Here is an 18337-nt window from a genome sequence, read left to right on the forward strand (position 1 = left end):
AGAGTCCTCAGTGCTGCATCTTTGAGCCCAGCACTGATCCTGAAAAGTAATTTTAACTTTAACTTCCTTTCCTTCCTTCCATAGAATTTCCTTCCATAGGATATCAATGCCTGCTTTTTGCTGAAAAAGTTTCTAAGCGTTGATTTTTGAAACGTACAAATATTCTATAAAAATCGTACCAACAATAACAAGCATTTACAATGCAATAGGTCTTGCAGCATTAAAGTTTGAGTTACTGGCATTGTAAATGACAATGCTTTGCATTATTTTTATATTTTTTAATTTGCAATTGGTATAGAAACATTGTTTGTGAAGGAGAAGTATCCCACATGGAGATATCACTCTTCTTCACTCGCTATCGGGCCCAAGTGTCCTAAAAGTAAACTTCCTTACATCCATTTATCGATCCACTCGCACATTGTTGCTAACTGCTATAAAATCTGTATTTCCTCTTAAAAATCCAAACAACCCTAGCCGTTTGCAAACTCATTCAGGTAAATCCATCTACATTTCTTCTCGCACACTTTCTAGATTCTTCTTTCTTCCCTTATTACCCTTTCAATCCAAATAAACTCACATGTCCACTGCTCAAATTTCACTATACTAATCCACCACTAATTCTTTTTGGAGTCCGGAGTAACGTGCCACTCGCCGAAAAATCTCCGACGCCTGGTCTGGGGTAGTAAGCACTATATAAATACAATTTAATCTCATTACTTACCTTATTCACTTCAACTCACGAATGGACATAGTGCAGCCACACACATGTCTCCCAGAGTCCTCCACACCTCTCACCCACAGACAATAAGTCATACCACCCAGACCCAACTCCTTGCACTTACAGCTGTTATCAGTCAAGAATCCAGAGTTAGTCACAAGCACTCACCTCTAACTGACAACCACTCGTGACTCATCCACTCGCCTCCTTTTCCTCATTAGCACCATGAGCACAACGTACTGTCCTGCTTACCACAAATGACACTGACAAAGCTGAGGGGTTGAAGATCTACCTTTAAGCTGAGATCACTGAAGACAGAACAACAGAGAGTAAGGCTGGGAAGTGAGCAGTCTTCCTTCAGCATGTGCGACGCGCAGGGGGTGGTGCTATCACAGGTGCACACATGTGGAGGGGCATGTACATGTGTAGAGTAGACATGTGTCCGGCCTGATGCGCAGAGGGGGCCCTCCTCCCCCCTGTACACAAAGGATGGAGAAGAGCCCCGTCCCCTTTCCGTGGGGTTTTGGGTTTCTGGTCAATGCTCAGGGCTGCAACCCTGTCCGCTGTTATTTTGCCCCCCCCCTCCCACTTAATTCAAAGCACCCCCTATTTTAAATATTTAGTGCCCCGGGGAGGTGGCGGTCCCAGGGACGTGGGGGGGGGGCTTTGTCCTTGTGGGACCCCCCTGAGCAGGCCTAGGGGGTCAGGGTGTTTCTACCTGCCCTCTACAGTGATTCACTAGAACGAGAGACATGGAGAAAAATAACAACTATAAGTAACAAATGAATGCATACATTCCATACAAAACAGTAGCATGTTGGAGATGTGAATCATTCACTCGTGCGGCAAATAATTTGTAAAAAAAGATATCCATCTAAAAATTAACAAAACTATGAAGAAGAAATGCGTTACTTACCTGTAACTGCAGTTATCCAGTATTAGTGTCTTTCATAGATTCACATGCCTGAATCATTCCCCGTCGTCGAGACGGGAGCCTCCGGTATATAAAAAAGTAATGTCCTAAGACATACATAAAGAGATTAGGTCTAAGGGTCTCACCTTAGTAACCTATCTAGGTCCTTATGCAGGAAGGACCAAATAGAATAGGCTCCAGGGTCCCACCTTGGTAGCCTGAGTCCTTTTGTAAAAAAGGACCAAAATAAAAGAAACAACCAATCAGCTACTACCTCCCTCTAGAACCTTCCTGTGAGGAGCCTCAGTCTCTCAGATTTTCGTACGCACCAAGTTGGTAGGTGTAAACCTGTTAGAGAGAGGTGAGTCCTGCCAGGGGAGGCGGGAGGGTGCATGTGAATCTATGAAAGACACTAATACTGGATAACTGCAGTTACAGGTAAGTAACGCATTTCTTATCCAGTATTTGGGTGTCTTTCATAGATTCACATGCCTGAATCAGAGTAGCAAGCAATACAATATGCACATCCTGTGTTGATACAGAACGTATACACCTGCAAATAAGGAACATTTGTGACTGTATAAGCAACAGCATACAATGTCATGCAGAATCTAGTAATAAAGAAATGTGCATACAAGTCCAGGATGGCGGGAAGTAGGAGGGCTCACCTCACTGAAATAGATGGCGAAGCACCGCTCTGCCCACTGCTGCGTCTTTCGTCAGCTCAGCATCCAAGCAGTAGTGCCTGGTAAACGTATGCGGGGACTTCCAGGTCGCCGCTCTACAGATGTCCAGGAGTGGCACTCCAGCAAACAGTGCCGCAGACGTAGACATGGCCCTGGTGGAGTGGGCTTTGGCCCGTGAGTCCAGGGGTCGTCCTGCCTTTTCGTGACAGAGAGTTATAGCTGAAGAGATCCATCTTGATATACTTTGCTTTGATAGGGGCATGCCCTTCCTAGGTCTGCTGAATGCGACGAAGAGTTGGGATGACTTCCTGAATTGTCTTGTTCTATCAAGATAGAATTTGAGGCATCTCTGAAGGTCTAAAGAGTGCAGTGATCTCTCAGCCGGAGTAGATGGGTTCGGAAAGAATGATTTAAGAACCACGGGCTCATTTAAATGGAAGTCCGAAGGGACTTTGGGTATGAATCGTGGGTTAATACGCAGGATGACTCTGTCCTCTTTGAATTGTAAGAACGGGTCCTGGATGGATAGGGCTTGCAATTCGCCTACTCTTCTGGCCGAGGTTAGTGCCAGTAGGAGGGCTGTCTTCCACGACAGGAATTTGATATCCGATTTGTGGATAGGTTCAAAGGGATGCCTCATCAACTGGTGAAGAACTACGTTGAGTTGCCACGTTGGAGGGACAGGTTTTGGTCTAGGGAAGGACCTAAAGAGGCCCTTTAGGAATTGTTTAATGAGTCTGTCCGCCCACAGTGAGGGGCCCCTAGAAGTTCGAGTGAACCTAGAAATTGCTGCCAGGTGGACCTTGATGGACGCATGGGCAAGGCCTGAGCGCGCCAGGTGTAGGAGGTATGGCAGGAGTTGTTGGGGAGTGACCTGGAAGGGATGTAGACCTTCCTTCTCACACCAGACGCAGAAGCGTTTCCACTTGAGAGTATAAGTCTTTTTTGTGCTGTCAGCTCTAGCGTTGGACAGGACGTCTTTGCACTCTTGTGGTATATTTAGATGACTGAACTCACGGTAGTCAGGAGCCAGGCTGACAATTTCAGAGGGCCCAGGTTCGGGTGGAGAACCTGCCCGTGAGACATCGTGAGTAGGGTCGGGTGGCTGTGTAGGCGAAGAGGTGGATGGACCGATAGACGATGGAGCTCCGTGTACCAGTGCTGCCTCGGCCAGGATGGGGCGATGAGGATCAGGGTGCAGGGCTCCGATTTCATTTTCCTGATTACCCTGGGTATCAGTGGGAATGGCGGAAAGGCGTAAGCAAACACGTTCTGCCAAGCTATGGAAAATGCATTCCCTAGTGTTCCTGGTTGGGGAAGCCTGCTTGCGAAGCTTGGGCATCTGGCGTTCTCCCTGGTGGCGAAGAGGTCTATCTGTGGTGTCCCCCACTTCGCGAAGATGTAGTCCAATGCACTCTCGTCTAACTCCCATTCGTGGGATAGGGACTGTTCTCTGCTGAGGGCGTCCGCCAGGACGTTGTCTTTGCCCGGAACGTATTCGGCTTTGAGGGTGATGCCATGTTGTAGAAGCCAGTTCCAAACTCTCTGAGATTCTCGAGAGAGAGAGAGCGAGCGCGTCCCTCCCTGTTTGTTCAGGTAGTGCATCGTCGTGGTATTGTCGGTCCTGACTAGCACTGGGGAGTTTCGGATGCGCGGGAGGAACGACTGGAGCGCCAGGAAGACTGCCCGTAGCTCCAGAATGTTGATGTGGAGTTTGGATTCCTGTGGCGTCCATTTTCCGTTGGTCTGTAGTTCTTGCAGGACTGCACCCCAGCCCTCCAAGGATGCGTCCGTGGTGATGATATGTGGTTGCGCCGGAAGCAGGAACGGCAGTCCTTGCGACAGGTGTTTGTCTGATCTCCACCATTGTAGACTGTTGATCATAGGTTGGGTGACTGGTATGCGGTCCTCGAAAGATCCCGCCGCTTGTGTCCACTGTTTTGACAGTTCTTCCTGCAGGGGGCACATTTTTAGGCGGCAGTGCGGGATGAGCAGGATACATGACGACATCATGCCGAGGAGCGACTTGAAGATACGGACGGTCAGGGTCTTTTTGGATGCCACTGGCCTGGCCAAGGAGATGAGTTTCGACTTTCTCTCCTGAGATGGAAAGGCCTTCGTGCATTCAGTGTCCAGGGTCGCTCCTAGAAAAGTGATGACCTGGGTTGGTGTTAGGGATGACTTTTCCTTGTTGAGGGTCAAGCCGAGGCGGCGGAAAAGATGCAGACAGGCGCTGGAAGATGCGGCTGCTCTCGACGGAGCCTTTACCAACCAGTCGTCCAGGTAAGGGAAGACCTGGTGACCCTGCTGGCGGAGATAGGCTGCGACAGGAGAAAGGCATTTCGTAAAGATCCTTGGAGCAGATTTGAGGCCGAAGGGGAGGACGCGGAATTGGTAGTGTACCCCTGCGACTGCAAACCTTAGGAACTTCCGGTGTCCCTTGAGGATAGGGATGTGGTAATAGGCGTCCTGTAGGTCTAGTGATGTCATATAGTCGCCTTTTTCCAGGAGTCCCACGATCTCTTGTAGCGTGACCATCCGGAACGACTGCTTCTTTAAAAACACATTGAGAGCTCTCAAGTCGAGGATCGGTCGCCATTTCTTCCCTTTTTTGTGGATGAGGAAGAAGTGGGAATAGAAGCCTTCCCCCTTCTGGGCGTGTGGAACTTTTTCTATTGCGCCCTTCTGAAGCATGGAAGCTAGTTCTTGTAGAAGCAACCGTAGGTGTCTGTGAGGGCGCTTGACAGGTGGTGTCCGTGGGGGGTGTGAGAGGAATTCCAGAGAGTGGCCGAATTGAAGAAGTTGTAGAACCCACCGGTCCGTTGTTATTTGCCGCCAATTTTGAAGGTAAAAAGAAAGTTTTCCTCCAAGTCGCAAAGAAAGCGATGGTGGAGGGGCTGGCCAATTGGTAGAGTCATTGGCGATTGCCTGCTGGTTTCTTCTGTCCTTTTCCTCTGTAGGACGATTTGTTGAAGGAGGACTGACGTCCCGACTGGTTTTGGCGCTGTTGAAATTGCGTCTTACCCTGTGAGTATGAGTAAGAGGACTTATTTTGATAAGAGCCTCTATAGGAGGATTGTTCCCTCCCCCTGTTGGTACGAAAGGACTGATTGCGAGATTGCAGAGTGCCTAGGGCTCTGGCTGTGTCGGTGTCCTTCTTGATTGCAGTGAGGGCTTCGTCAATCTTCTCGCCGAAAAGATGATCACCATCATAAGGCATATCAAGGATTTTGGTTTGGACCTCCTGTCTGAAAGAGGTGGCCTTAAGCCAGCCTTGGCGTCTTAGGACAGCTGCGCCTGCCAGCTGTCTGAACCCGGTCATGGCCACGTCAATGGCGCAGTCGATCAGTTCGGAAGCCGAAGTTTGGCCCTCGAGGAGGAGCGAGTGTGCCTCCGCTTTTAGATCGTCTGGCAGGTCAGCAAGGTAGGGCGCGATGTCCGCCCAGAGTTGATGGTTGTAGCGCCCGAGAAGGGCAATGGAGTTGGCGATCTTCACCGTCGTCGCAGAGGTAGTGGAAAAACGTTTCCCAACTGCATCCAGCTTCCTGCCTTCTTTATCTGGTGGTGTCGATAAAGGTGATGCAGGGTTACGCGAGTTCTTCTGCGCCGCCTGGGTGACCACAGAGTCCGCCTTGGGGTGACCTGTAAGGCATGCTGGAGCCGACGATGTAGCTCTATACTTTTTGTCCAGTCTGGGTACAATGACCTGCAGGGAAGCTGGAGACTGCATGAGCTGTTTGCCCTGTGTGAGAAGATAATCGATGATCGGGATCGATCTTGTAGTTTTCTTTGTTGGTTCCTTAAAGTCATAGAGGAAACAGTCAGTTTCCTGAGTTTCCATGGACATATGGAACCTTTTGGCTGCCCTTTCCATGAGGTTATGGAAACCTCCAATATCTGCCGGCGGAGACTCAGAGGATTGTGGCTCCGGAGAGGCTGGAGAGTGAGTGACGTAGTCTTGGTCCGCATCCACGTCCGTATCGTCGTCTCGGACTTCCCCTTCTTCATGTTCCCTTTCCTCATCCTCGGACGAGACGGGTCTTGAGCCGGGTCCTGTGTCCTAGGAAGAACCAGTGGAGGGGGCTTATGTCTTGGCACCTGCGCAGGAAAGGTCACAGCTGGTTGCGGAGTTGGCGGAGCAACAGGAGTGGCCTTCTGTGGAAACCGCTCTTTGTAGTCCTGAATGAGGAAGCGCAAGTCTGAAACTAAGGAGGCTGGCAAGCACACCATTGGAGTCACCTGGGTGTGAACTTGGGTAGACACAACTGGAGGAACAGATTCTTCGACCTCCTGCTCTTCGTCCGTACTTTGGCACTTGACAATCAAGTCTGAGGGGCTAGTGGCCTGGGTAAACATCTCCTCCTCCGGTTCTTGGTCCTGTAAGAAGCAGGATGGCGTTAGCTGTTGGACCTTACTAGGCGATGTCATCTCCGGAGTAATCGGTATTTTGGTGATTCTGATGGAGACATGGGATGTTTGAGCGTCCATCGCATGTGATAGGAGCTCAGATTCTTTCCAGGTACCAGCCGCCGTCGATGCTTGTGACGATGGCCTCGTCAAGGAGCTTTCCAGCACTGGTTGAATTTTGGTCTTCGTCGACGGTGCGTGCGTCGACGACGCTCTCGTCGACGGTGTCTTTGGTAACTTTTCCGCTGTCGACTGCTTCGTCGTCGGCGCCGTCGTCGACGGAGTGCCCTTCGTCGACGGCCTCGTCGACGGTGTGACCTTTGTCGATGGTGTCGTCGTCGACGTCCTCGTCGACGGTGTCCTCGTCGACGGACGTGTCGTCGACGGAGCGGAGGATGAAAGCGGCCTTCCTGCTGACGACGAGTGAGTTAGGGTCGTCTATGAGGAGGACACCGACGATGCCATCGTCGTCGATACCGTCGTCGTCGATGTAGAGACGGTCTTTAGCGATGAGGTGGTCGCCGATTGCGCCGTCGTCATCGTAAGCAGTGGTTGCTTCCTGGGGACAGGAAGGTCCTTGCTAGACACGGTAGGCTTGCCCTCTGAAGACTTTTTTGACTTCTTAGGAGGGGTGTCTGAGTGGCCAGGCGAGGAAGCCCTAGGCCTCTTCAGGGAAAACTGTGAGGCGCCAGACATGCTCTCACCTTCAGAAATCAGGTCGCCTTCCGGTTTGTCCTTAAGCCTGTTTAGCCAGATTAGAAGTCTCCCTTCCCGGTCTTTCTGGGTCTTGTGGGAGAATTTACGGCAAATCCTGCAGTCTATGGACTTGTGGTGAGGATAGAGGCAATATAGGCAATCCTCATGTTCGTCGTCCACGTGAAGCCTCAGTTTGCCACAGGAGGCACAAGGACGAAAAAGTGCTCTCTTCTTGCTATCAGCCATAGCTAGAAAGTCGAAAAAACTGTAAAGTTAGAAGAAAATCCAATATTCCTGAGGAGAACTCAGGTGGACACTCCCTAGCACAACGTGCGGTAGAAAATCTGAGAGACTGAGGCTCCTCACAGGAAGGTTCTAGAGGGAGGTAGTAGCTGATTGGTTGTTTCTTTTATTTTGGTCCTTTTTTACAAAAGGACTCAGATAGGCTACCAAGGTGGGACCCTGGAGCCTATTCTATTTGGTCCTTCCTGCATAAGGACCTAGATAGGTTACTAAGGTGAGACCCTTAGACCTAATCTCTTTCTGTATGTCTTAGGACATTACTTTTTTATATACCGGAGGCTCCCGTCTCGACGACGGGGAATGATTCAGGCATGTGAATCTATGAAAGACACCCAAATACTGGATAACGTAGGTGTCTCGAAAAACCTCCGTCGAGAAGGCACTAACTGGCAAGTCCAGGGACACCAGGTCTTGTGCACTCATGGTAAAAATTTATTGTGCCATTGAAGCCTTACAGTCCAGATTTCCATATCCGAAGTAAGTACAACAATAGGCCTAAGTGCAGGAAATGCAATTAAAGATATGTACTAGAGTCGGAGGAAACAAAGGCGGTAAGAATCAAACATGCCATGTCCTATGATGAATTATAAGGAAGGTCAGACTACAGTCCTGGTAATGCATACAACACTTTATAAACTAAAGAGGAATGAAAGGGTATTTGAATCAGTATGCCATCGGCTTTCCAATTTTAATATAAAATAAAGAGAGGGAAGACCCACTATTAGGAAGTACAACTGTCCCGGTCACGTGATAATCACATGACAAGGACAGCCATGCTCCGATCATAAACAGGAAAACTATCAGACCGCGCTAACATTCAGGGACACTTTGAGCACAAGCTGTTCTACGAGCTCTTTTAATGAAAGTTTAGCCTATACGTATTCAGCATATGATTGTTTTCTAACACTGCATAGGAATCCATTTTTTTAAATTGTTTTAATCATGTGCATTTGTGGTTAAATGTTTCTAATCTTTTTACATATTTGTGTAAAAAGGCATGTTCTTGAAAAAAACTAAAAGAAAAGACCTGGATACTATACATATATGCCTTTTTGTTTACATATGTACAAAGAGAAAGAAGGGATATTCATCCAATCCAAATACTGATGTTGTCTGCCTCCATGTTATAACTCCAATGAGTTGATTAATCTTGGAAGCACTTCTTTTAGAATCATGGAGTTACCAACGTTTAAGACAATATTTGATTAATGTCATAAAAAAGGTTTACAAAAGCTCAGACACTATCATTAATGGAAAGATGAAAGCGTGCAAACAAAATGTTTTAGTAATACTCAAATTTCAAATGTCAATTTCATACTGCAAGGACATGTTTTATACTAAGGAGGAAATCGAGATAAATGCCTATTGCTGAATACCAATGTTTGGAACACCTAAGAAAGACTGTTGTAAGTTACATGTGTGGAAATGAAGCTCACACAAACATTTTATTCAACAAACGAAAACAGGGGTCTGGATTAGCAAGTATAAGTTATAGATCAAACATTGACATATGGTCATCAAAAATATTGGAGTAAGCATTCCAGCCTTTGAAAGAATCTTGAATTCAAAGGTGCAAGAACAATCTAATACAGAATGGAACACTGTAAAGATCTTCAAATTAACAATGAAAGATTCCTTAAAATGTGTCATTTGGTCTGATGGTGTCAAGCACTATGTGGTGTTAAAACCCGCTCACATTTGCGGTCTTCCCCTCTTTGCAGAATCAGCCTCCTTAATAATGTCATCTTTGTCTACCTCTATTTCTTTGTTTAGTCTTTATAAATGTTATAACTAAGAAATTTTGCTAGGTGTTAAGTTATGATATTGCATCAGTCCAAAAGCATTGGAATGAAAAGGTCAATAATGGTGTTTTGTATTTGAAAGTACTCTAAAATACTGGTACTGAATTTATTTATTTCCTCAAATCCATCACATGAAGAAGATTCTATACCAGGAAAATAAGACAAAAAAAATCCACTACATTGGAAAAGGTGTCTCTTCAAACGTCCTGCTCGAGGGCCTACGTTATTTAGGAGTTCTACAAATCCTAATTCAGTTAGTCGTTTAACTTTATTTTCAATCACAGATCTTACAAAGTGCATGGCGGAACACAAATATAAGACAATACAAGGAAAAAATCATTTTGCTTAGTGCAAAATGCAACGGTTATTAAAACAATGTAAGATTGAAAATCCTTATTCAAGCAATGAGCCAGGATTTACTGTGTAAGATTTGTAAAAGCTAAAAGTAGAAATAGCTCATATAATACATTTAAAACGTTTGATCCATAGTGCAACCAGAATCTGGCCAGACCAAAAACTACCAACCTGCGAGTATCGGTGGATAGGATACTCAAGACCTCGAGGTAATGGCAAGGACCAATTAATTTACACAGCAGAACAATCCACTTGCCCCGCAAAGTGTTGTAGCGGGGGCAAAAAAATAACAAGTGGACTATTGATTGGGAGCTAGCCTTGCACGCTGGACACTGGTCATCAGAGGGGGCCTTACTACACCCCTTTTTACAGAACAATTTAGTGGGTAAAGTTTTAAAACAAAATTGTATAAATTATTTAAGTGCCAGGGTGGAGCAATTTTATCTATCGTTTCCTCATAAAATGGGACGAATTTAAAACTCCTAAAATCCTGTGTCAATATACCCACTGATTTGGCCTTCTCCTTCACCATAATGGTATCCAGTATATCTCCTAGACCCTACATTTTGGAATATGGGACAGTCTTTCGGGAGTAGACCAATAGTCCTCCATCCCAAGTAGTATATTAAGGCAGCTAACCATGGAATGGAGTTTACCTGAGCTCGCTTCTGAAGATTAATTGCCACTGCTCTGTAGGGGGAGAGCTCATTACCCGACCACAGTCAGTGCCAAATCACTAGCTGCTTATAGGCAAGCTTGAAAACTAATGGTTGTTGGCCAAAATAAAAAAAACATAGGAGCCAAAGGGGTATTGCTAGGAAGGTTTAAAAGGGATCGAAAGAAATAGTTTTCTACAAAGGTGAGAGAATTTGTGTTCCCAATGCACCACAATTCGGCCCCATAAAGAGCCCCCCCACTTAATATTTTAGTATTATAGATTTTCAGTGCTAGGATCACTTTCCTAGGCACTGTATTTTTATAGATTTTACTTAAATGAGCACTTTGCTAAATTTGTGACAGCTGGGCTTTTTCAATTTGTGATGGCCAATTCACCTAAAGGGGTTAAATGGATACCCAGATAATTGAAAGCAGAAACTTGCTGTAGGGGGGTAGGTAATTCCTACATACATGGGCGTTTTGGATGGTTTGGGATTCCCCTTAGAGAAGATCAGATGTTTAGTTTTAGCCTTGTTTAGTACCAAGCCATACTCCTTGCAGAATCCAGTAAAGTCATTCAGTAATTGTTGCAATCCAAGGGGGGGATTTAGAGATTAATAGGGTGGCGTACGCAAAGAGTAGGGCAGGGACTCTTCTCTTCCCTATTTTCGGAGAATCACATCCGTCCCTGTCTAAATAATCTACCACCCCATTTAAGAGGGAGAACGGAGTGGGCACCAAAATGCACTTTTAACAGGGAATTGCTTAGTGAGTTTATTAATTCCCCCCCCCCCACCTAACTTGGGCTGTATTTGAGGAATGTAACAGACTTAAAATTTCTAGTAAATTATGAGGTATGCCCACTTCTACCACCACTCTTCACAACTTGGCTATTGGTACTAGATCAAATGCAGTGCGTAAGTCCACAAAAGCAACATATAATTTGCCCCCTCTGATAGTAACCTCCCTCCAGTAGATGCACATAAAATGGAAGCCCTGGTCCAATGTGCTTATGTTAGCACGGACACCTGCTTGGAAATCGCTCAAAATATGATGCACTGGTATCCACTCCTGGACCCGTAGCAGCACCTGCTTGCAGATCATTTTCTGCAATGAATAGAATAAGCATATACGTCTGTAACTGGCTGGGTTGGGTCTGTCCCCCTTCTTGAAAATAGGGATTATTTGTGCTATGTTCCTTGAGGAGGGGGATATTCATGCCTGTTGCAATGGCTATTTCTATCATGTTATTATAAGGAGCCCAGGTAGTTGAATCCTCTTTGTACATGTTCAGGTGCTCTCGTGGGATACTTAAGCGAATTGCCACCCGGGTTTCTTCGATGGAGAACACCTGGTCACCCATATCATCATACGAGTTTCCGCCCCAAGCTCCGGATCTAGCCTCAGTCTCAATACTGCCCAGCGCATAGAGACCACCAAAGTGGGTCACCTACACCTCTGGCTGGAACATAATCTCTAACTTCCGCTTCCTACCATTTAACCAGTGAGCCACTTGTTTCAAGAAAGGTTTGGGGTCTTTAGTTGCTGAAACCGGTCCTAGGATGCTTGATTCCGGCCCAGGAAAGACATGGCTTGCCAGTTCGGGCTGGACTGTTCCCATGAGACACAGGGTCAATACTGATTTGCATATGGCCATGTCTGAACTGGGGTGGCTTGGTGAGCAAAATAACGATGGATTAAACCCAGATCTGTGACTGGGGGTGAATGTTTTGCCATTGTGCAACATTCCGTCCATCATCTTGTGTGTTTTGCCGTTCACCCTACGTGGGAAGGGTATGCCCAGACGTGAGTCCCTTGCTCACAAAGCCACTGGAGTCAAGCTATCCTGGCTGAAGACAGCTGATAGCCAGAAACCGGTCCTAGAATGCTTGATTCCAGTCCAAGAAACACATGGCTTGGCAGTTCGGGCTGGACTGTTCCTATGAGGCACAGGGTCAAGACTGATCTGCATATGTCCATGTCTGAACTGGGGTGGCTTGGTGAGCAAAATAACGATGGATTAAACCCAGATCTGTGACTGGGGGTGAATGTTTTGCCATTGTGCAACATTCCGTCCATCATTTTGTGTGTTTAGTTACTGACGCCTTTAGTAGGGAGGACCAGAGTGAGTTTTCCCATTTCTTCTTTGCTAACTCTATTGCTTTCCTGTAGCCTTTTCTACAAGCCACCAAATCTGAGTGGTTGTTAGATTTTGCTGCCAGAACAATGTCAGCCTTGGCTTTCCTGCAATCTTGGTTGAACCAGCCTGCCTGGGGTTCTTGCTTAGGCTGGATTCAGCTATAATCCGATTTCTATCCCTACGTGGTTTTGCCAACAGATCCCTGATCCCACTGCAATGTCGTCCTGGTTTATTAGGGAAAGAATCAGGATGTTATGATTGCTATATAAGCGACGGGCCACTACCATATCATCAACCAATGGCCAAAGACTAAGGGCAACTAGACAATCGGTCCAGCTGGAGAAGACTGGTCTATTAAAAGTTAGCTCCCCTTTTTGATCTGATTTTGTTCTCCCATTAGTGGCTCTCAGATCATATTGCATTGTGAGGGCCAGTACTTGGCTACCTCTCTTTGTTCACCTGACTGGGGGAGATCTAGCAGTGGGACCTGCCACACACGGTCACACTCCTCGGTCAGGTGTTGGTGGGTCAGGGCATAAGGTTCAAACGTACAGTTGAAGTCCCCCGCTACCAGAACTGGGGCACTTTCAGTGGATTCAGATAATACATGATCTAAAACGTGGACAGTATTAGTGTCTTCAGAGCACCGAGCAACTCTGTTATAAACATTGTAGACCCTGATTTTCAGATCGCTACATGATCCAGATCTATTGCTAAAATAGTAGGGGAGTTCTACCTAGACCAACTTTATTTTTAGGCCAAGGGCAATTTTAACCTAGATCGCCAAGCCTCCCGATGGTTTCTCTTTCCTAGTGACATTTAGTCCATAGGTGGAACGCCCACTACTATGGGGGATGTGCAGACTCCACATTTCTTAAAAGAGTGTCACGTTGTGTGAATCCACAAAGGCACCCCAATCAGGGTCAGCCAATAGTTTGGCAATCCCTGCCACATTTCAGACCAGAACTCTTAGGTGTCTGGGATCGGCATTGGTGTGGTTAAAACTACTCTCAACAGGTGCTCCCCCATGCTCATTATTGGGGAGACCTCTAGCCCTCTCTTCTCCTAGGGCAAGTATCAGGTGGGTGCAGTTTTCCCGAGCGTTTAAAGGCAATCCCGTCCCTATGGGTACATGTGCTGGGGACCCGGTCTGATTTGGGTCAGACGGGGTTACATATTCGTTTAAGGGTAGCAATACTCCTCTCTGTAGACATACTTGAGCTCCGGCTCCACTCATTTTAGTTGGAGGCATCTTCTCATTATAGACCTGGGTGGCCTTAATTGTTCTTTGTCCATTCCCGGCGGCGGTCTATATCTAATTGTAATGGAGGTTTTAGCAGTGGAGATGGTGTGAGAATCAATTGACATTAAACCATCAACAGGGGACATACAAAAAAAAAGAGACTTTAATCATATCCATTGGTGGCCCCGGAACCATTAGTCGGGTGTTCCTAAACCAGTGGGTAACCTTATTTCTGAGTGAGTCGCAGTCTTCGTAACCATACTTTGGGAGTTTGGTTAACATTAGAGTTCTGGGGGCTTAGATCTAATTACATTTTCATAATAAAGAAAAATGAGCTTTCAGAGACTACAATTAAATAGAGTCTGTTTACTTAAAGTTATAAATAACTTGGTAATTGATTGAAAAAGTCCAAATTGTTCTCAAGTGATAAATAGTTACAAATATGACCAAAGAGTCCAACTTCAACAACGTTGCTAAAGCAATATATTTAAGTAAAACAATGGAAACTATTACAAAACTACGGATTTACTTAGTAGTACCTCCTTCAAAAAGGAGGTCATATTTTCAGAATATGCAAGTGATTTAGAAGGGTTAGAAAAATTGACTCACTGAAAAAAGATAGGTGTTCAAACTTTGAGCCCAAATAAAGTTACTCTGGACTTACTCCCGGTAGGAAACTTCAAACATTTATCAACAATGTGCATTTCTGCCAACACCTCCACCACACAGGCCCCATTCTAAATATAGCTAACCGTTAAGTAGTGGTGGGCACTACCCTTCAGTCAGAGGTGCACGATTTGGCCCATTACATTTCGACATGCGCCATTTATTTAAAATTTTTAAATTAAAAAAAGTCTTACCCAATAGATTCCAGTCGTGTAGTTCCAAAATATCCTTAAATAAGTATGAAGAAAATAAGTCTAACCCTTTTAAACAAAAATTCTGTAGAAAGAGGAAACAAATATGAAAATATTTCCAGTACATTGAAGAATACTCATTCTAGAACACAATTTAAATCAAAACAAGATTTTTAGCACCTTCATGTGTTCTCAGAAATGAAAAGTGAAAAAGTAATTGTATTTAAAACTCTGCTTTAATTTTATGATGTTAGTGTATATACATGACATGAAAAAGAGGCTGATACCTAGAGAGCACTGTTTGCATGTCTAGTTTATATTATTTTTCATTCCCTGCCTTTACTGCTGTTGTGTTAAGTCCCTGTTTTAACTTTAATCAATTACTCTGCAGTATATCTATTGCGATCTTTGATGTTTTCGTTAACAAAGATACAAGTTAGAAAGAGATGTGTATGCTTTTCTGAAATAACTTATATTTTCATAATCACTACAAATGGGAATAGAGAACTCACACATACCGCAGATAATTATAGAATATTCTGCATCTGTAAAAACAACATGGCCATTTACACCGAATAGCGGGATCCTTTTTAACCCCTTTGCCGCGGCGGTAATTCCGCCACGGCGATAGGGAGGAGGGGGGGGGGGGACCTTCAAATCCTAGAGAGCCTTTAGTCATCTCACAGACGCTGGTGGAGGAAGATCCAGCATCCCCATTTCTTGATGACGATGAGGCTCTGGAAGGGGTGGTAGGGGCGTTGAGCAGGAGGGGACCTAGTTATTACAATGCTCTCTGTCAGTGGCCCTCAGACATACTCAGGAGTGCACAATTTATGGATGAAGAGGGGTGGGATGGGGCCATCCCCCTTATCCCAGACCAACAGACACCCAGGCATTTAGAGTGGATGCATAGACAACAGTGATATAACATGGGGTCAGTGACAATGCTCCGCTGTAGACTTGAAAGCATCTTGTGTGATTGTTGGGGGTGTTCTTTGGAATGGAGTGGAGAGGTGGCACCGTGATCTGTGTGGCCTTTGCTTATAGGGGGAAGACGGAACCAGATCTGCTTTTTAGATACTGCTTCAAATTGATCCGTATGTCTGAGGGGCCTGACTGCAGGTGTAACCCTTAACTGCAGAGCTGGCAGTGCGGGGAAATTATATTATTGAAGAACACGAAACACCCGAGGAACTGTCCCACACTTTTGATCTTTGTCTATTAACTGGAACATGATTTAGGTGCCAGTGTGACGTTAGAAACATTGCATGTGTCCCTGCCCTTCGATGGCAAGAGATAAACCTGGCACAATGACTAAACGGAGGAAGATGGATACACTTTAGAGCTGATCTTCCCACCACCCCCGAGTGGAAAGCCAACATCATCAGCTGAAAGTTCTGCTCCACAGAATTGATCCTGCAAGCCATTCAGACAAGACAAGGCCAAAATCGGTGTGGTGGGACTTTACGTGATACTCTTATGCCAGGACATGCACCATGTGGTAGACCGGGCGGCGGAGGCAGGTGGACACGTCTGCAACTCACTCGCCTCGTTCTTCCACCGCAAGATCGCCGACATACACAACAGCTTCGACGCACAGACCACTCACCCTACCACCGAACCAATGCCTGCCACCACCACCCTCTGCAACTGGACCCCGTTAAGCACCGAAGACACCACCCGCATGATGAACACCATCCACTCCGGATCACCAACCGACCCCTGCCCACACCACGTCTTCAACAAGGCCGACGCCATCATCGCACCCCATCTCCGGGACATCATAAACACATCCCTCCACACGCCACCTTCCCGGAGAGCTGGAAGCCTCAACTAGCGTCCCATCTTGCTCCTTCCTTTTCCTGCCAAAGTCAGCCAGAAGACTGTCAACAGACAGCTTGCCGCCTTCCTCGAGACGAACGGATCCCTCGACCCCTCACAGTCCGGGTTTCGGGCCAACCACAGCACCGAGACCGCCTTGATCGCAGCCACCGACGACATCAGAGCCCTGATCGACAGTGGGGAAACAGCGGCCCTCATCCTCCTGGACCTCTCTGCTGCATTCGACGCTGTCTGCCACCGCACCCTAGTGCAGCGCCTTAGCAACATCGGAATCCAAGAGAAAGCACTGGAGTGGATCATCTCGTTCCTCGCCGGAAGAACCCAGAGAGTCCGCCTCCCCCCGTTCAGATCCGAGGCCACCAAAGTCATCTGCGGCGTACCACAAGGATCCTCACTCAGCCCAACCCTCTTCAACGTCTACATGAGCCCCCTCGCAGCTATCGCACGATAAACACAACCTCAACATCATCTCCTACGCCGAAGACACCCAACTGATCCTCTCCCTCACCAACGACCCTGCCACCGCCAGAGCCAGCCTACACGAAGGGATTAAAGACGTCGCCGACTGGATGAAGAACAGCCGCCTGAAACTGAACTCAGAAAAGACGGAAGTCCTCATCCTGGGATCATCACCCTCCGCCTGGGACAACTCCTGGTGGCCCCCTGCCCTGGGCACCGCCCCCAAGCCAACGCACACAACCTGGGCTTCATCCTGGACTCCTCCCTCTCGATGACTAGACAAGTCAACACCGTTTCCTCATCATGCTTCAACACCCTACGCATGCTCCGCAAGATCTTCAGATGGATCCCCACAGAAACCAGGAAGACCGTTACCCAGGCACTCGTCACCAGCAGACTGGACTACGGGAACACCCTCTACGCCGGAACCACAGCCAAACTTCAAAAAAGACTCCAACGCATCCAGAACACCTCCGCACGACTCATCCTGGACATCCCCCGACAAAGCCACACCACCGGACACCTGAGACCTGCACTGGCTCCCCGTCAGCAAGAGAATCACGTTCAGACTCCTCACCCACGCACACAAGGCTCTCCACGACCTGGGCCTCAAGTACCTCAACGACCGCATGACCTTCTACACGCCCACCCACCAGCTACTATCGACCAGCCACTCCCTCGCCACCGTACCACGCATCCGCAGAGCCACCGCGGGAGGAAGATCCTTCTCCTACCTGGCAGCCAAGACTTGGAACTCCCTCCCCACCCACCTTCGGCGAACCCAAGACCATCTCTCCTTCAGGAAGCAGCTCAAGACCTGGCTGTTCGAGCAGTAACGTACCCCTCTCCCCCAGCGCCTTGAGACCCTCCCGGGTGAGTAGCGCGCTTTACAAATGCTGTGATTGATTGATTGATTGAGTTGGAGGATTGCAATTTACACTGGAAGCATTATCGCATATTTTAACAATGCGAGCTGGGGATGCAGAGAGATGCTCCAATCGTAACTTAAGGTCCATAGGATTCCCTAAAGGCACGGGGTATGTCTGGGGGCTCTTGTGGAGCAATGGCTGAGGGATTTCCTTTATGAAGGCAGGATTTTCCGTTGCTTCCTTACAGAACAGACACACTGCTCAATGAGTCGGAGGATACCCCACTGTTCCCCTCCGATATCACTAATCGCCACATTCCCAAATTACAGAACCAAGACTTAATTCTGAGAACCACCAGATTGAAAGGGGGTAATGTGCTTTGTTGTACATA

The 18337-nt window shown here is 47.0% G+C and overlaps 1 protein-coding gene across 2 annotated transcripts in view; it reads right to left on the reverse strand.

Moving 5' to 3' along the window:
- The window catches only part of DROSHA (drosha ribonuclease III), a 692102-nt gene that overhangs the window by 307367 nt on the left and 366398 nt on the right, over positions 1-18337 (reverse strand). For both annotated transcript variants that reach the window (XM_086965123.1, XM_086965122.1), the window contains exon 11: positions 14780-14861. In XM_086965123.1, the coding sequence (XP_086821249.1) occupies positions 14780-14861 (82 nt within the window). The remainder of the gene's footprint in view (positions 1-14779; positions 14862-18337) is intronic.

This window comes from Lissotriton vulgaris, chromosome 4_1, assembly GCF_964263255.1.
Source record: "Lissotriton vulgaris chromosome 4_1, aLisVul1.2, whole genome shotgun sequence".
Lineage (NCBI taxonomy): Eukaryota > Metazoa > Chordata > Amphibia > Caudata > Salamandridae > Lissotriton > Lissotriton vulgaris.